This window comes from Notamacropus eugenii, chromosome 3, assembly GCF_028372415.1.
Source record: "Notamacropus eugenii isolate mMacEug1 chromosome 3, mMacEug1.pri_v2, whole genome shotgun sequence".
In the NCBI taxonomy this organism is placed as follows: domain Eukaryota; kingdom Metazoa; phylum Chordata; class Mammalia; order Diprotodontia; family Macropodidae; genus Notamacropus; species Notamacropus eugenii.
In genome coordinates this window covers 134,977,537-135,000,691 of record NC_092874.1, presented here as the reverse complement: position 1 = coordinate 135,000,691, position 23,155 = coordinate 134,977,537, and the positions used below count along the sequence as shown (strand labels likewise).

The 23,155-nt window shown below is 36.9% G+C and overlaps 1 protein-coding gene across 2 annotated transcripts in view; it reads right to left on the bottom strand.

Annotated features, from left to right (window-relative positions):
• The window catches only part of CTTNBP2 (cortactin binding protein 2), a 191,432-nt gene that overhangs the window by 159,253 nt on the left and 9,024 nt on the right, over positions 1-23,155 (bottom strand). For both annotated transcript variants that reach the window (XM_072652951.1, XM_072652952.1), the window contains exon 2: positions 14,876-14,983. In XM_072652951.1, the coding sequence (XP_072509052.1) occupies positions 14,876-14,983 (108 nt within the window). The remainder of the gene's footprint in view (positions 1-14,875; positions 14,984-23,155) is intronic.

Genomic DNA, 23,155 nt, shown 5'->3' with positions numbered 1-23,155 from the left:
TAGCTTGGAGTGTTCTCCAGGTACATCCTAATGACTACTCTTGGTCTCCCTAGATCTTTTCCTGGCAGTGATGGATGTCCCTTATAATGATTCAAACACCATTTCTCAGGATTTTTTGGTTATTTTCCTTTATTTAAAACAAACAAAAAACCCAAATGGCTGAAGGCAAGGGTCACATTCATTTGGTAGGGTATAACAAAGCAGTTCCTAGGTGATGAGAGCAGACCCACTGTTGCTGCCTGTAGGGAAAACAATATGGGGGAAAATTATGAAAGTCAAATTATAAATTCAGAGGATTTTCAGGTGGAAGGGACCTACAGGTCATCTAGTTCCATTTTACACATGAGTAAACTGAGGCTGAAAGGTTAAGTAACTTGCTCAGTGTTATGAGATTTGAATTGTGGTTCTCAGGCTCCATATTCAATGCTGTTTCCAAGCAATTTTGGCATTCTATATTGAGTATATTATTGAAGTTCACCTTATGGGTATATCCTGATACAATTATAAATGAAAAATCATCTACATCTTAACAGAGAAATTTACCTTTACAATTTGGTACAGATTTCCTCTGGAATTTGATACTGTTTACTGAAAATCTGATAGAAAAAGAAGAAATGAAGGATACACTATACAAAGTGTCTCATAGAGCAACTTACTCATGGTTACATTCCTTTAACAAGCAGCAAGGGCTACATTTCAAAAGAGTATCTAACCTGATATTCCCAGAGAAACAACGTATAGGCGATCTCTCACTTTCATACAACTAATGACTCCAACGTTTTTTTTTGCCTTCCTTCTCATGCCCACCTTTGTACTAAAGTCACCAAGCACCAAAATCCTACTTTGAAACATCACTATCACAGGGGTGACCCTTGGTTCTCATAGTTTATGCCAACCAAGAATAAGTCCAGCATGTTTCCCTACACTGGGGCTCTGAGTAAGGTGCTGGCAATAAACCATGTCAGCTTTCCATATGCAGAAGCCCCTCTGTTTTGAATAGTGCTGGCAGGCATACATAGTCCTTGACTTTCCAGAGTCATCCTTTCTCCATTTTACTGACTTCTCTTTAGAATTCTTGCTGAGTCCTGCGCTGCTAGACATTGTGAGATCCTATCTTTTTTTTTCTTAACAAGAAGTAATTAGGTGAACTTCAGCACTGTAGCTGTCCATTTAAAATGTGCCATCATGAGGCTATTACAGTAGAATGGCTTCAGTTGTCATTGAGTTATGTTTTTTGATCTTATCAGGCCATTTAAAAAAAAAACTATGTATGCCCTACTTTTGCTATTTCAACCCAACATACTTGAAATAAAATGAGAAATGAGTCTGGCTATTAAACTCAAGCTGTTGCAAAACACAGTAACTATTTAAACCTGATTTTCAACATCCATATGAGTAAATTTGCTTAGCAAATACATTTAAATTTTAATGCATAACATTTATCTTTTCAGCCACTCCCTCTAGCTCTCTATTGGTATTGTTTATCCATTCATTCTTTTCTTCTTATATGATTGCATTTATAGTGTGTACTTGGTCCTTTTCAGGAAATTGTAAAACTCTTTTAACAACTCCAGACTTCTAGAAACAAATGCCCATCTTTTAAAAAACTAACATCCTACTACTGTTTTTATGGTTGCGAGTCATGAAATACTACAGTGTATAAGTATCACAGCATGCAATAGTGAATAAGGCACTGGATTTGGAATAAAAAAAATCTGAGTTCAAATGTTCCCTCAGTTATTTACTAGTTATATGACCCTGGGAAAATGATTTAATCTCTCTCAGTTTCAGTTTCTTCATCTGCAAAATAAGAGTGTTAGATCTGATGATCTCTTGGATCTCTTCCAGCTCTACATCTATGATTCTAGGACACAGAGGATAATGGAGAAGTACAGGATGGGTGTGACTAGATTATAATACATCCATGTGAATATATATGTGTGAATCTGTTTATATATACATATATATACACATATATAACATTTTAGATAATCATATATGTAAAACATAGATAAGGTCCATATACACACATATTTATTTCAAAGATAAACTAGAATAAAGAATATCACTGGAGAAAAAGTTGATTAAAAATGATGAGTTGGTAAACAAAGCAAGAGAAAGAAATAATAAAGGGATCCTCGGTACTACAATGGCATCCTCTCCACGTCAGAAAAAATTAAGAAGGTTCTCAGCATGGGTGCTTATGATGTAGGGAGAAATGGGTCCAAAGTCAAACAGCACAGAAAGGCATAGGTGGGTTTTGATCCACTTAGCAGAGTATATCCAAATTGATGAAGTGACAGATCGATCCATTTGGATATTATATCATAAAGGTCTTCTCAGATTTCCTAATCAATGTACCATAATTTATGTAGCTATTACACTTTTGTTGGACATTTAGGTTGCTTTCACTTTTCTTCAATTATAAATAATAGCTAGCATGTATATGGCACTTTAAGATTTGCAACAACCCTGAGAGGTAGGTGCTATTATTAATCCTATTTTACAGATGAGGAAAATGAGGCCCAGAGAGGTTAAATGACCTGCCTAGGATTGCAAAGCTATTAAATATCTGAGGCAGGATTCCAATTCTGGTCTTTCTGACTCCAAGTCTAGTGCATTATGCCACTAAATTGAGAACAGCTATGCATAAAGTTAACATAAATTTTTTACAGGTGAAACAAATTTATGTTGTTTTGGGTAACACTTTCAGTAGATTTTTCTCAAAGAGAATTATTGGGTCAAAGACTATTATTATTATTTAACTTTTACTAATTACTGCCAAAATGTTTTCTAAAAAAGACTTTATAAGTCCCAAATTCCACCAGTTCTCAGTGAGTATACCCATTTCCCCACAGCACAGCCAACACTTAGTCTCATTATTTTTAACTAGTTGGTCAATGAAATATTCCATAATGTAAACATTTCCCTTCATGTGTATTAAAAGTATGAAACTCTTAAATTGAAACGCTTATGTTAACATAAAGAAATGAACTTGAGTGGAAGGAAAAAAGACATGATGCATTTTTATGGCACTTTCCATAAGATTTTAAATTAAAATTTTACTTTATATATAATATGTATAATATAAATTCTCAGTATATCCGATTCCACAATACTTAATCTTAAACTGAATAGTGCTTTTTATTACTTATTTTGTACTTTGTCATAGCAATTAACTGGAGTATGAAAGCTGAGGAAACATACTTTTCTCTTGCTAGCTACAGTCAACAACTGAAAATGAACATTTATAGAACTGATAACTGATTTCTTCCTTGCTCCATATTAAGGCATTATTTTATTCAAAATAGGAAGAATTCACATTTTTCATAAGTATTCCATTTTTTCAAGAATTACTAATGAAATTCATGACAAAGTTATCTCCTAAGCTTTCGGCAACTAGGTAAAAAAAAGGAGGAAAAAGGAAAAAAAAGAGGAAACAAGTAAGTAATAAAAGAAATACATAGATAATTTATAAACTGAGGAATTTTGCACAAATAAAATTAGCATCTAGAATACAAAAGGAAGATGTCACTTGGGGGGAAATGTTGTTTTAAATCCCTATGACAAGGGTCTACTATCAAACATATATGAGGAACTAACACAAACATATGAGACAAAGATTCATGTCTCAATGAATAGGGTCAAAAACTATGAACAAACAATTTTCAAAATGAAAGCGTTTTATCAAACTGGTTTAACATTTTTCTCCCCCTTTCTTCCAAGGGTTTAATGGATAGGGGGAAGGTAGGGAGGAGAAGTAGATTTGAAAATTACATTAAAAAGATCGATAAAACTTGTTAAAAGAGAGAGAAAAAAGAATTGCAAGCACAACCATATGAAACGATGCTCCAAACCACTAATAATGAAAGAAACAAAAATCAAAACCAACTCAAGTAGCAAAGATAATAAATGATGGAAATCATAGCTAATGTTGGAAGGGTGAGTAAAGACAAGTAAGGTAGTGCCTTCTTGGTACAGATGTAAATAAGTTTTAACAATTCTGAAGAGAAATTTGCAATTATGCTTTTAAAAAGTAATTATAATATGCACACACTTTGAAGCAGATACTCCAACTGCTAAGCATTTAACCCAAGAAGATGAAAGACAAAAAGAAAAACCCCAAACACACCAGGGTATTATTCATAGCATCACTTTTTGTGGTAGTAAAGATCTGGAAACAAAGTAGATGTCCATCAGTTGTGGAAAGGCTAAACAAACTGTGTGGTCCATGAAACTAATGGATTATTATTATACTATAAGAAAATGACAAATATAAAAAATTTAAAAACCAACAACATTAATTGATGCAAATAAGTTAGGCAGAACCAAATTTTATATATATATATATATATATACATATACATATATATGTATATATATATATATATATATACACACATGAAAACTTCAGTGTAAAATGAAAAACAAAAACAAAAAATGAACACTGTATAATTTATGATAAAAGTTTCTCTGATAAGAGACTCATTTCCAAGACACATAAGGAACTGATGCAAATGTATAACACTAATAATCATTCCCCAATTGATACAATACGAATAGGCAGTTTCCCAAGGAAGAAATCCAAGCTAATAGTAGCCATATGAAAAAATACTTCAAACCAAAATGCACACTTTGAGTTCTAACTTATTTTCATCAGATTGACAAAGCTAACAAAAAAGGAAAATGGCAAATATTGAAGGGGCTGTGGGAAAATAGACTGATTAATATGCTAAGTGGTAGAGCTATAAAAATGGTACAACCATTCTGGAAAGCAATCTGGTACTACACCCAAGAAGCTCCTAACTGTGCATCAATCTCTTTGACCCAGCAATAACCCTAGTAGGTCCATATCCCAAAGAGATCAAAGGAAGAAGAAAAAAATTCACATGGACCAAAATATTTATAGCAGAAATTTGTGTAGAGGCAAAGAACTAGAAACAAAAGGGGATATGATTGAACAAGTTATCAAATATAAAAGTGATGGAATTCTATTGTGCTACAAGAACTGGTAAAAGAGACAACTTCAGAGAAACCAGAAAGACTTGTACAAACTGATACAGAAGGAAGTGAGCAGAACCAGGAGAACAATTTATAAAATGACAACAATACTGTAAAACAACTTTGAAAAACTTGAGAACTCTGATCAATGCAATAGTCAACCATGATGTTAGAGGACCAGGTGATGAAGAATGGTAACCACCTCCTGAGAGAGAGGTAATGAACTCAGAGTACAGACTGGAATATTATTTTTCAGACACGGACAATGTGGGGTTTTAATTGATAATGTATATTTACCACAAGAGTTTTGTTTTTCATTTTTTTCTTCTTGGGGGTTGGGTTGGAAGGAGGGAAAGAAAATATTTTTGTTAATTAAAAATAAATTAAGTTTTAAGAATCATAATGATCAAACTTGGCTCTAGGGAAAGATAATTAATTTACCTCTTTCCCTTATACAAAACAGCTGGAGAGGTACCAGTATGGAACATCATATATACGGCCAGACTATTGATTTGTTGGCTCATTTTGCTGAATGGATTTCCTCCTCCTTCCTTGTTTATTCTTTCTTACAATAAACAAAAAGGGATATTTCTTGTTACTCTGAAGAAGGGGAGAATATATTTTTAAATGAACATAATTTTAAAGACTGGGATGGTAGAATTCAAAGAATATTGACCAAAAGACCTGGGTTTAAGACCCAGTTCTGCCAAGTTCTAGCTATGCGACCTTGGACAAATTGCTTAAATTATGTAAACCTTGGTTTTCCAATTTTCCAATTAGAATAATTATACATTCAGGAGAGGTACAGAATTCAAAGGAAATGTAAGGAAAATATGTTGCAAATTTTAAAGCATTTCATTAACAAAAGTTTTTGGTGATATTGCTATGTAGGCTAAAGGGCTAGATCTGGAAGAGGTTGTAGATTCAACCCCTCTGAACCCACTTATTTTACATGTGAGAAAACCAGTCTCTAGTAAGGGAAAATGTCTTACTCAAGTTAACACATTAAAAGGAGAGGATATAAGGCTTTTTTCTGCTGCTAGTGCTTCCTACTTATGGATATATATTGCAAAGTAAATAAGGCTGCTCCTGTACCTATGTGGGTACCTATAGCAATCTCTGGATAAGAGCCTATCTGCTTAGCCTTGAGGTAGAGCTAATTACTCTAACCACTGTAAATACAGTGATTAAAAGCATACAAGTCCTGAAAAATTGTGCAATCTCTTCTTTTTTAATATTTCTTTTCTATTTCATTTTTTCCAAGTCACTTTTTATGAATTTTGAATGTAAAAATTTTATCCTTCCCCAAGATGATAAACAATCTAAGTAATACATGTGCAATCATGTAAAATATATTTTCATATTAGTCATGTTGTGAAAGAAAAAACAGAACAAAATGGAAAAACTATGAAAAACACAAAGTAAAAACAGTATACTTTGATCCGCATTCAGACTCCATCAGTTCTTTCTCTGAGTGTGAATATCATTTTCTATCATGAGTCTTGGAATTGTCTTGGATCATTGTTTTGCTGAGAAGAGCTAAATTAATCATAGTTGATCATTGTACAATGTTGTTGTTACTGTGTGCAATGTTTGCCTGGTTCTGCTCACTGCACTCAGCATCAGTTATGTCTTTTCCAGATTTCTCTGAAACCCACTAGCTCATCATTTCTTATAGCATAATAATATTCCATTACATTCATATTCCACAGCATGTTCAACCATTCCCCAACCGATGGGCATCCCCTCAATTTCCAACTCTTGATCACCACTGAAAGAGCTGCCACAAATATTTTTGTACATGTAGATCCTTTTCCCTTTTTCGTGATCTCTTTTTGGAATACAGACCTAGTACTGCTGGATCAAAGGGTGTGCAGAGTTTGATTGCTCTTTGGGTATAGTTCCAAATTGTGCAATTTCTTCTAAAATCACATAATAAAAGTTAAGGAGACCATTCTCCAATATATCACATAAATACTGATATCTTGTTTGTACATAGTTGTTAGAAAGGTGTCTCCTGCATCAGATTACCACATTTTGGAGGAAAGGGACTGTTGTTTCATTTTGTGTTTTTTTGCCTTTCTTTTTATCCCCAGTGCTTAGTACAGTGCCTGGCACATAGTAGACATTCAATAAAAGCTAGTTGACTAAATTTGACTAACACCACTCAATTATGCAAATATGCTCTCCACAGTTTTATTCTGTTGGAGTCTTAGCTTAACTTATGGTCAAGGGTAGGTGAGCATACAATTGAATGTCCTCATAGAAAAGACTATTTGCAAAGTATATTCTGGGGAAAGATATGATAGAACCTCTGGTCCAATTCTAGGCAGGCATTGCCTTAGGGATTTTCTGAGTTTTTTTCATTTTGAGAAAAAGGATTCAGATGCTTGGGAGGTTCCACTTAGTACATGATCTAGCAGGGAACTGAAATCTTCTTAAGACAAAGGTTTTTGGGAAAAAGAGATACTTTTCATTTCATCAGAAACTGGAAATCAGGAAGCATAACAGAATCGAAGGTCCCCAAGTGTAAGAGGGGAGGAGGCATCATGCTAACCATGCTTTAAGCATCACTGGGAATACAGGTCAACTGGAAAAAAAAAAAGGATGTAAGTGGCCCTTGGTTTAGAGCTCTACCAATGCAGTCTAATCTTCTTATCAGTGCTCCTGCTGCTAGGGTAATTCTAAATAGAAGGCCACATCTCCCTAAAGGACACACAAATGGGAACAAATATGCTGGCTGGTCTACAATCAGTCAAAGGACTAGGGTAAGTCTAAATGACATTTGCCACCACAGCTATGTCTCACGCACCTAAGAGGCCCTAGGATATCAGATAACAAATGTCATTCAGCTGGAAAAAATGATTCCCAGAGTTTGCCCTCCTCACAGACACCCACTAATGGTGAGATTTATCATGAATGGCCAAAAAGAAAATGTTGGTAAAATTTAGTTACTGTTACTGCTACGGAGAAGGATCACATTTACACCAACAAGCCCCAAATGGCAGAACAAATTACCCATTTTAATGGGATTCATCAGTCTCATTTTACTAGGATAGATGTAGCAACTATTCTGCCTGCTACATATTTACTCCTAAGAGCAAAAATAACAGTTATCATCCTTTCACATTTACAGAGTGCTTTACGTGAACTTTGCAAGATCAAATTCCCTACTGCTGAAGAAGGATCACAATGAATGTTCACTGCCTGTATTCAAATGGGCTGCAGAGTAGGGGAAGTGAACACTGTTTTCACAAATCAGCTCCTGACATTTTGGGAAACACTCGTTTATTTCTATGAAACAATGGAGCGGCCAGCTTTGACACTCCTTTTCCTTTTCTCAAAAAGAGAACAAAAGGGCCATCCGAACAGAGATGCAAACTGAAGCAATTTACATTTCCATAAATTCAGATCAGCTCAGCAAAAATGATTTCTTCTGAAGCTGTAAGAGAATTTCAGCATCACAAAATGGCTACATATTTCTCAATTTAATCTACGGAGTATTTATTAGTCTACTACTGTGTGTAAGGCACTGTGTGAGGTACTAGGGAAACAAACAAAATGAAAAGAAAATTTCTGCCTTCAAGGAGCTTAATTGAGTTTTTCTGGGAGAATACAACCACAAAAACATAAAAATAAACTGTATTATGATATATTCATTGTAACTATACTATTATAACATGCCATAATATAACACATTATTCCTGAATTTATGGAGTCCTTTAATGTTTTCCAAGTGTTTTACACGTGTTTTTTCATTTGAGCCTCACCGCAGTCTTGTGAGACTGGTGCTATTATTATCTCCATTGTGCAGATGAAACCAAGATGAGGACAACATGTAAATATATAAAACTATACATGGTAACTGGGGGAAATGGAGAGAGCATTAATAAGGAAAGGGAGACGGAAAAGCTTCCAATCGGAGGCGGCACATAAATTGAGCCTTAAAGAAAGGAATTCTAAGGTTCAGATGAAAAGGGCAACTAGGGGTGGGGAACCTGTGGCCTCAAGGTCACATATGGCCCTGTACGTCCTGAAGGGTGGCCCTTTACTGAATCCACTGGCCACATGTGGCCTCAAGGCTGCAGATTCCCCACTCCTGGAACTATTAAACTGCCACATTTTTCAGTAAGCAACTTCACTAAAAGATTAAAAATAAAAACAACAGAATGCCGTATCATTTTATAGCTACTCAGGAGACATGACCTAAGAGAAAAACATATATTTAATTCTCAGCAGGTGATCTCTTATGTGAGATACAGTGAACTTTCCAAGATGACCTCTTTGTTCTGTCAGATCCTGACACAAAGACTTTTGGGGGTTTTTAAGTTTTGAGGTTTAATGTGAAAATGAGAAAGTCAAGTGTTTCCTAGCACTTCATAGCTACTTAAATGCTAAAATATTTTGCTTTTACTGAAAAATATGTGAAAAGTGATAACATGAAGAGTCTTGAATTGCTAAATTTGAGAATGTAACTGAAGGAAGCAAGCAAATTCCTTAAGGGAAAATGATGACTTGTGTTGTCAGCATCATAAAATTGTACCAGATTTATTAATTTAGTCTGAAGACGTGCCTGTCTTTGAATGACATTACCTTGAAATAAAGTCATAACCTTTTTTCTCTGTTTAAACTTTTAAAAAACAGTTCAGATTTTGCAAGTAGGAAAAAAAAAGATGTATTCACATGAATATTTAAAAGTACTGATTTAGGAAACAGAGTTTAAACTCAGTAAGTAAATCTGAATCAACTCAAGATTAAAGCATCCATTTAAAACAATTTGTTTTAAGTGCATAAAAATTTGTAATGACCACAATTTGAATTTAGTGATAAATTACAGCCATTTAAGTTTTAACAAAGCTTTACTATAAATTTCTCTTCTGGGTCTATGCCACAATGTTGCACAACAGAGACTGGAAGATAACAAGATCTTTTTAGTACGTGGAATAATGATAGCCCTTAGAAGTTAGAAAAAGTAAATTCATATGTGCAAATCTAGAATAATTCTGGAATTTGGTAATTTCAAAGAGAATCATCATTACTCTAAATGCCCAGTTTTCATTTGTGCCATTACTGGGATCAGCACAGCTACTGTTTTAAAATAAAAAGTGAATCTTTGAGGCGATATGCCATGGCTGAATTGCTAACCCATTTATTTATCCCACTCCAGCATACAGCTTAAAAATCTGACACGTGAAAATACCAGTATTTGCACAAAATGGCCTGAGAATTTAAAGAGAATTTATTAATTTATAAAGGATTTTAAAAATATGTGACCCTTTTTTATTCTTATCAGATAAAAACAGTTCATTATAGATAGAGCTGGTTGGTGACTGTGATCAGAAATAAGACCATTTCAATTTTTACTTTAGAGATTTTATTTATTTTCTCATAATGCTAAATAAGACTGAATGTTAGCGTCATTCTTCCTTTCTCCAGAGACATCATTTTCTTTCTCAATGATTCCTCACTTCAGGAAAAAGGCCATTAAAAATGACATACAGCAAGTATTTTTTGCTGGCTCCAAGTACTCCTCAATGGAAAAGAATCGATTGCTAATGAAAAATAAAGTCATTAAATCCAAAAAACTGAATTTTCTGAAGCTATTATATTTTCCCAAATACTAATGATATGATAAAAATTGTGCCAGCTTTTAGATAAGGTTAGATCAGAATGCCTCTAGTGTTCCTTCAACCTCTAAAATTCTCTTTTCTTAAGTAAGCATTTATTTCATAAATCAGTCAACAAGTACTTATTAGTAGTTAGTAACTGACAGACATTGTTCCAAGGATGCTAACACAAACGCTGACAGTTCTTGCCCTCAGGGAGCTCACATTACGCTGAAGAAAGGAGATGTTCATAGATATGTAAACGTATTTGCATGTGTTTTTATATATAATATATATTTATATTTTCATATATGTATTCTTATACATATATGTATTTATACATATATGCATTTTATATATACATATATTTATATCTATATACATATTTTACATAGAGTACACAGATGTATAGAGCACATATATAAGCTCTCTCTCTACACACACATATATAGACACATACACATGTATAGAGCTTATGCATTTTATATATTCCACACACACTTATATACATACCAATTATATAAGATTTATTAAACACCTAAAAATACAACTTTGGAGAAGGTTAAAAGGAACAATTATTTCACAAAAACTGAGCATGAAAGGAAGAACTAATACAGGATGCAGGTCTGGTAATACTGGAACCTGACCCTCATTACCTTACACTCAGGAGGAAACAACGAGTCCATGTGGAAGGGTGTAGAAGTCTTCAGAACTTGTGGAGATACAAGAAAACTGGGAGATGGAGTGGGAGAGGGCTTTTGAGCGTATAGATTATGATGCAGGAGGGGAGAGAAGTTAAAGGAGGGACTGGAAGGGTGGGTAAAATAAGGAACATGGTAACTCTATTATATATTTAAAAGGAATAGCAAATTGTACATAATAGATCTGCAGTTTCTCATGCAATCACCTTTTTTATTGTGCCATGTTATGGGGAAAAGGAAAGGCCTCCAGAGGGAACTAGAAGTTGAGGTGACCTTGAAGGGAGATGGGGGTTTCCAGAGGAGGAAGTGGGAAGGGAGATCTAAAATTTGGGGGACAACAGACTGTGTAAAGGGATGAAAGTGGGAGATAAAGTATCTTGTATAGAGATCAGGAAGTGAGACAGAAAAAACATTCAGTGCACGAGGGGCAGGGAGTGAAGCCTGGGCAGAAAGAACAAAGCTGCACTGTGAAGGGCTTTACGTTTTAAATACATGCATTTTTTTTATCCTAGAGATAACAGGGAGTCACTAAAGTTTCCTGAACAGAGCAAGGAGATAGATAGGCCTGTTCTTTAAGATCCATTTCTCAGTTATATGGAGGGTGGATTATACGGAGGGAGTGATATGGAAGGAGGAGATACTGAAGGCCAATTAGGAAGCTGTTGTAACAGTACAAATGACCGGTAATGACAATATGAACTGGGGAGGGGCCATGTGAGTGATGGGGTAGTGATCAAGTGCATGAAAAGAAAGAGATGAGGGAGAAAGATGTTGGAGAAGTAAAATCAAAAAGCTCTGGTAACAGAGTCAATATGGGAGGATATGTGAGAAAGAAGAGATAAGGATAATTCCTAGCTTGCCAACCTGGGTGACTGGAAGGATGGCACTGCCTTAGAAATAGGGAAGCTAGAAAGAGGGGTGGGTTTGGGAACAAAGCTAATGGGTTCTGTTTTGGACAAATTAAGCTTGAAAGGACATAGAGGTGAAGATACTCATCAAGTAGTTTGCAAAGTGAGACTGGAGTTCAGTTGAGAAATAAGGGCTAGATAAATCAATTTGGAAGTCATCCCCATAGAGGTGAGAGTTGAACCCTTGGAAGCTGAAATGATCAACCAGCAAGAGAATATAAGAGAGAGAAAGTAGGAGAAAGTTCACAATGCATAAACCTATATTTAAGTACTTATAATCATATCACTCAGAAGTAGCTGCATGCACAGTGGCAAAAAATCCAACTAACCCTGGTTCCACTTGCAGGTCTGTTACTACCCAGTTATTTAATCATTCTGGGTCTCTCACTTTCTTATCTGTAACATGGAGAGGTCAGACTTGATGCTGTCCTAGGTCCCTGAGCATGTTAATCACTCTCTACCCTCTACTGTTATTTATATATGACAACATTGCCTTTTAAAGTCTACCAAAAGTTACATGCAGTTGGTTACACAATGCATGGATACACAGACCCCACTAAGTTCCCTTAAGGTTTGTATCCCAGGTACAGAAATAAGTTATCACAACGAGTTAGTTATACACTAGACAGGCTCTCCCAGGATAAAAGGATAGAGAAAAGGCTAGGCTACAGACAGGTTATTCCACTTTGGTTTGGTCAGAACAAATGATTCAATCAGTCTCAATAGGGAGCTGTGCATTTGTACCCTCTCCAATCTAATCTATGATGGTTATTTGGATGGTCATCATTCTGTTCTGTGCCCAATTTAAACATTCCAGTAAATATATCTTTGCTCAGTGGTCATTATACATTGGGATGGAAACAAAATGAACAGCACAGTGCCAAACGGACAATGTAAATGTTCAGCAAGACCTATCATAAAAAATCCTTGGAATTTTGGACTCATGTATCACTACTCTGAGTACATTCCCTCTTTCCTGAAACATCTTATCTTCTTTCTTTGAAATGAATGACTCCTACCAACACTACTATTCCTAGTTCATTAATCCTGGCAAGATTTTGCTGTAACCAATTTAGAAAGCACTCACTTTCTCTGAATGCCATGCCTGCTTTCTTCATGTTCTCACTGATTGGAGGCTGGCATATTCTCAGGTCTGCTACAATCCATACCTTTCTATCCTCTTCACCCATCTTCTCACCTACCTTCCCTCAGTACTAGTTAGAGAAGAAAGCTCATTTTTGGTTCACAAAACACAGTCTTCCCTGCATATTTTTACATGTTAATCCACAAAAGGAATAAAATTCAAGGGAACAAGTATTTATTAAGTGCTTCTTGTGTGCCAAGCAATACACCAAGTGCTATAAATACAAAGAAAAGAAAAAAATCAATCTCTGATCTCTAGGAGCTCACAATCTAACGGGAGTGGTAATGGGGAAGGAGGGAGAGGCAGAACAACTTCCAAATGACTACGTATAAGCAGGATCTATAAAGCATAAATTGGAGATAATTTCAGAGGGTAAGGCTTGTTGCACAAGGTGAAATTTTAACTGAAATTGAAGAAATCCCAAGAAACCAGGAGGCAGAGGTGAGGAAAGGAAGAATCCCACGTATGGGGGCAACCAATTAAAAGTTTGGGGGCTTAATTACTCAAGAAGTGAAGAATTTTCTGCTTAGGTATAACTCACAAAATGATGATAAAGCACTATTTGAAAACTTATTGTGTGCAATAATAAGCCATGGGGGCACTGATAAAGGTGACTAGCTGAGCTATCAATCATGTAACCTGATTGAGCCAGCTCTCCCTCCCCTTCACACTGTTGTCAAGCGTACCAGGGACTTTCAGGACGCATTCTTCCCAGGCTCATCCAGGCTAGGGGAATTGAATCTCAGGGGCTATTTCCTTTTTCCTATAAATTATCCCCACAAAGGAAATATCTATGCCCTTTGAGCAATGCTACTGCTAGGAACATAATTCCAAGGAGGTCAAAGACACAAACAAAAAGTTCATCTAAAATATTCATTGCAACACTTTTTGTGGTAGGAAAGAACTAGAAACAAAAGTGGAGGCCCATTCATTTGGGAATGGATAAGTAATTTCTGGTACACGAATGTCATGGAATATTCTTGTGCCGTAATAAAAATCAACAAGTATAAGAAATTCAGAGAAACACAGAAAGCTGTATATACACTGATACAGAGTGATAAAAGCCAAACCAAGGAAACAATCCACACAACACCCATACTGGTGTAAATAGAAAGAATAATAATGACCAATCTTGGTCAAAGGGGAAATGAGAAAATGGACCATGTTCCTTTCACTGAAGAGGTGAAGAACTACAGGCATGGAGCATTTCATATGCTATCAAAGTCAATGTGTTGGGTGGTTTGGCTGTCCTTTTTAAAAAAAAATCTTTGTTACAAGGAGAGGTTCATTTAGTAGGATAGGGGACAGATACACCACGGAATGAATGTGATATGAAAACAAAAGCCATCAATAAAACTTTTTACCCAGAAAACCCCCAAAACCACTATAGATGGAACATGACACTTAGAGCTGTTTGAACAAATAAAAATCAAAGAACCTTGGAGGGTATGCCTTGGTAGAAGGATTAATTATACCTGGATTTTAACATAAAAGAGAATCTGAAAAGTAACTTACCCTCAAGGCCTCTATAACAAGGTCTCTAGCTTCCAGTTCTCCTTCCATGACACTGAGGAGCATTCGCAGTTCTGGTTTACTGAGAGTGTCCACATCGAACTCTTTTTTCTGCAAAGGAGAAATAAAGTGTTGAAAACACCACTTTTTAAAAGAAATATGTGGCTCAGCTCAACATTTCCATTCTCCAAATGTTATAAAAATAGCCTAGCAATTTTTATTCCAATTGTTTGGCACATCCATGACTGGACTATCCCACCAGGCATTTGGATATTTGCCCGGTGGCAGCTGGGTAGTCTTCATCCTTCAGGAATGGAAGGTGGAAATGGAATGGCCAGCAGCCAAACTCCATCTCTGCCCTTAAATCCATCAACCATCATCAAAAGCTTTCCCTCCAAGGAGCTTTCCCAGCATATGGACAATATTTTCCAAATGGAATTATTTGGCCGACATCAGCATGCATCCACCACTCAGGCACATTCAAGGGTCCCAGAGCCCAGACTAGTACTCAGGTTCACTGAGCCTAACTAGAGTAGCTCACATTTTCATATCACTTTAATTAAGGCTTACAAAGTCTTCTCCTCACAACAACTCTGTGAAGCAAATTTTGCAATTATTAGTCATTTTTACAAATGAAGAAACTAAATCTCTTAAAGACTAAGTGGCTTGTCAAATCTTCTTGTTAGAAGATAGAGAGGTAGACTAGGCTGACGTACATAGAGAGCGGGTACATTTCATTCCTGGGAAAACGGAGCTTGATTTCCAGAAGGAACTCAATATGAAAGATCCTCAAGATTATGCAATCCCTGGATCTTCCATGATCTGAACAGAACCCACCGCCCAGTAATACATGTATTCCTGTAGAGCAGTGTATAATTTGAATATTTATAAATTAGATTTTTTTAAAGCCTTGCAGGAGGTATTTTCATAAAGCCAATAAATACTCTCTCAATTTTATGCCATGAGTTCATTTTCTACCCAAATATTGTCAGAGTGGCAAACATATTTTTTAACAATAGTGATAATTCTAGATAGTATTGTTGCAGCAATGTAAGGTTTTTCAAAGTGCTTTACAAAGATTATCATGCTATTATTCTCATTTCACAGGTGAGGAAACTGAAAAAACAGAGGTTAAGTGACTTTCCCAGTCTCACTCTGCTATTAAGTACCTAAGGAAGGATTTGAACTCAGGTCTTCCTTGACTGTAGGTTCAACACTTTACCCACTGCACCATCCAGCTGTCTATTCTAATGGGACCAGTTAGTGCATCTTCTCTACAGGAACTATGTTTCAAGTCATCGAATTCATTCCATTTATGCTCTTACATAAGATTTTTAAGGACAGGAATAAATATAGCCATTAAACTTTCAAGAGAGTGTTTCTATCCACCAACAGCTGACTGCTCTAAAACACAGCATTGTGATATGGTGGAATAAGATATGGTTCCCAGCTAACAAGTGGCTTCTGATCTAACCTTAGTATCTTTCTGGACCCTCCCTGCCACCTATATATGAAACTATATTACCAACATAGGATCATAAATATAGAGTTATAAAAGATTCTATAATGAACCAAATCCCCCTATTATCCTACATAGACTTAAATCATAAACAGGTTATAGGACTTGGCCAAGGTCACCCAGTAATAGGAAAGAGAGGCAGGGTTTACACCCAGGCCAATTGGAGTGCTGACTCCAATCTCAGCACTCTTTGCACTACATAAGGCTAGAGCAAGGAAATATTAAAAGTAAAAGAGAGGAGCAGAGGCTACTAATCTGTAAGGGAAGGTGGCTAGTTGTTGTTAATGTCCTTAACGTAAGTTTGGGATCATTTTTTAATTGCTCTTAGATCAACAACAGGTATTTGGAGAAATGAGAAGAGGAAAATAAGTACTTTTGGCAAAAACAAAAAGAATGCGTAGTCTTAGTGATCACCTATTTCCAAATCTACCTTAGAGCCTTGCTCTATATATGTGAAAATAGCTAAAATCCAGGAGAATATATGTTTCTGACAGGTAAAGAAAGGATGTATTTCCTAAGAGTCCATTTCTTTTGAAATTTTTTAACCCTGGTCCAATAACTTTAACATACTGACCATAATAAAAGACAGATATTTGCTTTTCCCATTGAACTGAGAGAAGGCGCTGTTATTTATATGTTGTTTAGAGTGTCATGTTTAATTGGTGTTGCTTCAGCTTCTTTTAAAGACTTGAGTTAATTATTTTCCAAAGCTTCATAAACCAAATGGTCCATCTTACCAATATACTCACTTCTCATACTCTCTGTGTCAGCTGAACTAGCCTACTACTGGTTGCTCTATGTACAAGACATTAAACATCCCTCTTCCATGTTGTGATCTACTATATCTGGAATATAATCCCGCCTCACCTCAGTCTCATAGAATCTCTGCCTTCCAGTGGCCACATCCTACTTAAGACTTTTTCTGATCTCCCTAGTTATTTCCTCTCTTGAAATTACTTTGCATTACTCTGCATATACATTGGCTTTACTTATTTGTTTCTATGTTATATCTTGCAGAAGAATATCAGCTCTGTAAGGACAGAGACTATTTCAGTTTTGATCTTTGTACCCTCTGTACCTAGCACCATGCCTTATGCAGAATGGACACTTAATAAATATCTGTTGAATTAACAAATAACAATGAGTATAATGTACTACAAGGATTCTGATTTGTATTGGAGATCAAGGCATCTGACCTGGTTATATCATCTCATTATGTGATCAAAGAGTAATAAAAATACATCTTTGTATCTAGTTTCCTATCAATAAGATGGAACATCAATAGAATTCTGGCATAATAAACCTTGATACCCCACAAATTCAAACATACTACAGGTCCAATGTCTACAAATAAAGTGATATAACTACATATATCCCAATAATAAACCACTACTGTAATCCTTGTCTTTTCAAGGACATGCTCCTATTAGAATAAAGTATACAATATTAAATAAGGTGTGTAATTTTAAAAATCTTTATTCTCACCCTCATAGAAATATTATCAATATTTAAAACACGTATATGAAAATAATTAAGAGTTTCAAGATATTCTACAAACAAATTCAAGGTATTTTGACCAAACTGGAAGGGAAGGAGTGAGGGAGTAATCATTTACATAGCACCTACAATATGTCAGATATGGAGTTACATGCTTCCAAAAACATCTCAGTTGATACTGACAAGAACCCTGTGAGATAAGCACTATTATTATTTCATTTTAGAGTTGACGAAATGCAGGTAAATACATTAAGTGATTTGCCCAGGATCACAAAGAGAGAAAAATATTTGAAGCCAAATTTGAACTCAGGTCTTCCTGACTCCAGGCCTAGCCCTCTATCCTCTGCACCACAAACTATCAGCAAGAAATATAACTTTCTGGTTCTTTTTGTGGTGGCCAACAATTGGAAATTGAAGGGATGCCCATCAATTGGGGAAATGACAACAAGTTTTGGTATATGAATGTCACAGAATACTACTGATCCATAAGAAAGGGTGAGTAGGCAGACTTCAGAAAAACCTGGAAAGACCCACATGAACTGATGCTGGGTGAAATGAGCAGGAACAGGAGAGAACATCGTGTACAGCAACAGCAACATTTGTGTGATGACCAGTTTTAATAGACTGAGCTCTTCTCAGCAATGCAAGGATCTAAGATAATTGCAAAAGACTCTTGATGGAAAATGCTGTCCACATCCAGAGAAAGAAATATGGAGTCTGAATGCAGATCAAAGCACAATATTTTCTCTCTCTCTCTTTTTCTTTGGTTTCTTCTTTCTTGTTGTTTTTCCCTTTGGTTCTAATTCTTATTTACAACGTGACTAATATGGAAATATGCTTTTTGTAAAAAGAATTATAACTTAAATTTTTGGGGGGTTTTATCAGCATAGACAGGTAATGGTGTAAGGAAATATCTTCTACCCATCAATAAGCATTTACAAGGTACTTTCTGTGTTCCACAAGGACCTTACATTTTACCCATTTGGGGGAAGGAGTGAAGGGGGAAGGAAAAGACACACACTAAAGGTTAACCCATGCAGATACACAGAGATGGGACATAGAAAGTTGTGTCTGAAGAGAAGCAAGAAAGCCAGACTATAGAGAGTAAGAAGGGACATAATATACAATAAATCTAGAAAGGCAAGTGGGAGTCAGATTGTGAAGTGTTGGTATTTGGTCCTAAAAGTAGGAGGGAATCAATGAAATTTATTGAGTAGGGAGATACTGTAGTCAAATCTTAGGAAAATCCCTCTGTCAACTTTGAAAGGTTGTCTGGAGAAGGGATCTGAGGCAAGGAAGTCCAATAAGGAGATTAGCCCAGGTGAAAAGTGACAAGGACCTAAAACAGGGCTGGGGCCATGAGGAAAGACATGAGAGAAGTTGGGGATGTAAAACTGATAAGACTTAAAAATTTAGCCTTCAATATTGCCTGGAAGTTGATCTCAAGACAGATAAGTGCCTTGTCCAGCATCATTAGCTCAGTGTGTATGGGAAGTCACACTTCAACTCAGGTCTCCGTGATACCAAAGTCAGCCCTCCATCCACTATGTCCTGCTGATCTGTTTACTTCTGCACAACAGAATTGCCAGATAAATAAATTTTGAGGTGATAAGGAATAAAAATTGGTTGCAATCTGTTTTTGCTGTTACCATTCAATCTGGGAGTTTTCTTCTTCAACTTTATTTTTCAGATAATATATTTTTGTGTTCCTCAAGATAAAAGTGTTAAGACATTGAGAACAAAGAGAAAGTTCAAATAAAAATGAAATTGTCTGTATCTTCAGGATGATAAGAAAGCCTGTCTAACTTCATTTCCCCACAGCATTCTCAAAAGAATTGTCTCTCAACAGGAAGAAATATAAGCCAAGAGTTATTATATAATGTTGTCTATAATTTAGAGGGGGAAAAACACTATACATCGTCCCCATTTCTCCCCATCTTTAAAAAAAAAAACCCTTCCCTTGAAGCTACCAATCTCTTAAGCAATTATTTTATCCTGGCTTCCTTCAACAAAGAGCTAGGAAAAAGCTATTTAAACTTCTCAGCCCTTTGCAATCTGCTTTCTCACTTTCTCCCTCCTCAAACATTACCAATGATCTATTCATTGCAATAGTTCACAGCAACTTGCACAATCCTCTTTCACGTTGTCTTTTTTTGTACACTGAAATGTTTGTTGGTGAGTTAACAATTACAGACTTTTTTTCAAAGGGAGTGGCCTTTTCACAGTGCTTAGTCTTTTGGAGCTCTCAGGAGCATCTGACACTTCCGATGACCTCCTCCTACATAAACTCTCCTTTTGGAGTTTTCATGACATGCCTCTCTCCTGCTTATCCTGCCTATCTAGCTACTTCTCATTCTCCTTTCAGGGATCATCCCTAGGCCTCTTCCACATCCCTGCTTTGAGTTCCTTGGGACTCTGCCCCTTCTTAAAAGAGCCCATCAACTGCCATGTTTTTATGATTGTCTCTACGCAGATAATTCCCAGAATTGTATCTCTCCGGCTGGTAGTCCTCCTGAACTCCCTTTCTGCATAAGCAACTGTCTATTGGACATCTCCAACTGTATGCCCTGTAAGTTGTTCTCAAAATCCATTGACTAGTGTCTGAAAAGTGCTGGACTTGGATTAAAGAAGACTTGGTTCAAATTTTGTCTCTCACAACTACTTGCTGTAAAACTCTGGGCATAGAACCTTAGTTTACTCAAGGCTAAAATGAGGGGCTTGGGATCAATGGCCTCCAAGATCTCTTCTAATTCTGAGGCTATGATTCCATGACCTCTCTATTCCCTTCTTACCATTTGTATCAGCACCACTCTTGGTCACTCACCACTCTGTTATACTACTACTACGGCCTCCTAATCGGTCCCTCTGCCCTTTCTAATTCATCCTCTACACAGCTGCCAAATCTATATTCTCAAAGCACTGGTCTGACTATATCACTCCCCTGCTCAAAAATATCCAGAGGCTCCTTCTTTGTCTACAAGCTCAAAAACAGTAGTACTCTCTTGCAGGGACACTATGATCTAGTCAAATTGAACAATTTGCTGTTCCCCACTCACTTCATTCCATCTTCCATCTCTGGTCCTTTGCACAGGCTGTCTCCCAGACCTGAAGTGCATTCTCTCCTCACTTCTAATTCATAGGATCCCTAGCTTCCACCAGAGCAGTCCAGAAGCCAACCTCCTTCCTTAAATGTACCCCATCTGGGCCCCTGCAGCTGCTAGCACAGCTAGCAACTTCTACATGTTTCCTCCAAACAAAACACGTTTTTTAAAGAGCAAGGACTATTTAATTTTGGGGTTTTTTTACACCGACACCTAGCATAAAGCCTGGCATATAGATTCTTAATCTTAATTGGACTTGCTGAATTAATTAAAACAAAGCGCTCACTAAATCATTCAAAATGGCACTGCGCAGCACAACCAAGATTATTTGATGATCACATCCACTGTGAAAGAAAATCACAATACCTGAAATACCTCACAGCTCTGATGAATGCAATGCCCGATTATGACTTGGGCGGCAGGCTGATGGTAAAAGCATGGCTCCCACTTCCTGACAGTGAGGTGCTGGATGATATGGGCAGAATGTAGCATACATTTTCAGTCACGGTCAAGGTATTGATTTGTTTTGCTAGACTATTTATTTGTTACCAGGGTGGTAAAGGAGGGAATGGGGGGGAGGGAAGAGATCACTGGAAGGTGACAGTGATATTAAAAAAAGAGGTTTAGTGAAACATTAAAGGTAATCTCAGTGGAAAGTTTTAAAGAATAAGCTTTATAGATGGTGCTTGATTCTCCCACTTCCTTTCAATTAAAAGAAATCATTCCTCAATTCTGCAGAGGCCTGAAAAGCACTCACACATTTCAGTTCCATACTCTATTTCCTAGCCTTGTGACATCTACCAAGAAAAATCCTCAGAGCAGGAGGCAGGGAGAGCTTTTATTTTATCACCTTGTTGTAAAGCCTGTGCGTAAGTAAACTAAGTAAAGGTACTCCAGCTGCTGGCCTTGGAGTTGCAAGCAGGGGCACAGGGCACCCACAGAGCACAGTACTTATGTACAAAAGTACATCCTTAAGAAAAGGCAGTCCATTCAATCCCCACAAACTATTCAGTATTGTTCTGTTTTCAATCGCTCTGGATCATTTGGTAAGGAAAAAATAACCTCTGTTTTGGCTTTCTCTGGGCAGACACATATCAAGAGCAGATTGACAAAAACCATCACTGAGCTAAGTGTGTTCTATTTGCCAGTGCTGAAATTCTGCAACAGCCAACACCTCCCAGGCAAAAGTAAAGTACTAACTGTGCCAGCAGATGCAATGGGGACAGCCAACTGCTCTGGCCACATGGCGTCAGAGGATGAGAGATCATGGGTCTGCAGACAGCAATGACCTAAGAAACCACATCATCTAATCCCTTCATTTTACCTCGGAGGAAATGAAGCTCCAGGAAAATTAAATGGTCAAAGTCCTTTCAAACACTGTCCTCCACCACCTTTCCAACCATCTTACACCTTACGTCTCACCCTGCACACCCAAGCCAGTGACAATGGCCCCTTTGCTGTTCCTCGAGCAAAACATTCCATTTCCCTTCCTGGCTTCCCTGACTTCTTTCAAATCCCAGCTTAAGTCCTACCTTCTCAAATATCTTAATTCTAGTGCTTTCTCTCGATTGATTATTTCCTTCTTATCCTCCTTATGGCTTGTCTGTACATGGTTGTTTGCATGTTGTCTCTCCCATTAGAAATCTTTTGCCTTTCTCTTTATGCCCATAACTTAGCAGAAGACCTGACACATTGGAGCAGTTTAATAAATGTTTCCTGATGTACTGAGTTGTCCAAGGTCACAGAGAGAGTGAGCCTCAGAGATAGGATCTGAAGCCAGGCACAGTGACTGCAAAGTCAGGGGGCTCTTTCCCCAAAACCACAACTGACTCTTTACTTTGGGAAGCACTGTGTTAGACAGGACAGGGCAAGCCTGAAGTCAGCCAGGTAAGAGACCAACCTCTTGGGTCTACTCCTAGGATGAAATATTGGTGGTAACTATGAAGCAGGGCTGCACTTTACAGCAAAAGAATGGCCTGCATCTTTCTACATGCTGCAACAGTGAATCCTCCAATAAGCAATTTAGAACCCAATTAGTTGTTCTAGAAAGTAAACACAGGAAACATCATGTTGTAATGGAAAGGACAATGGATGGGACCTAGAGACATGGGTTCTAGTACCAGGTCTGCCACTGGCTAGTTGTGTCACATCCACTCTAAATCTCAA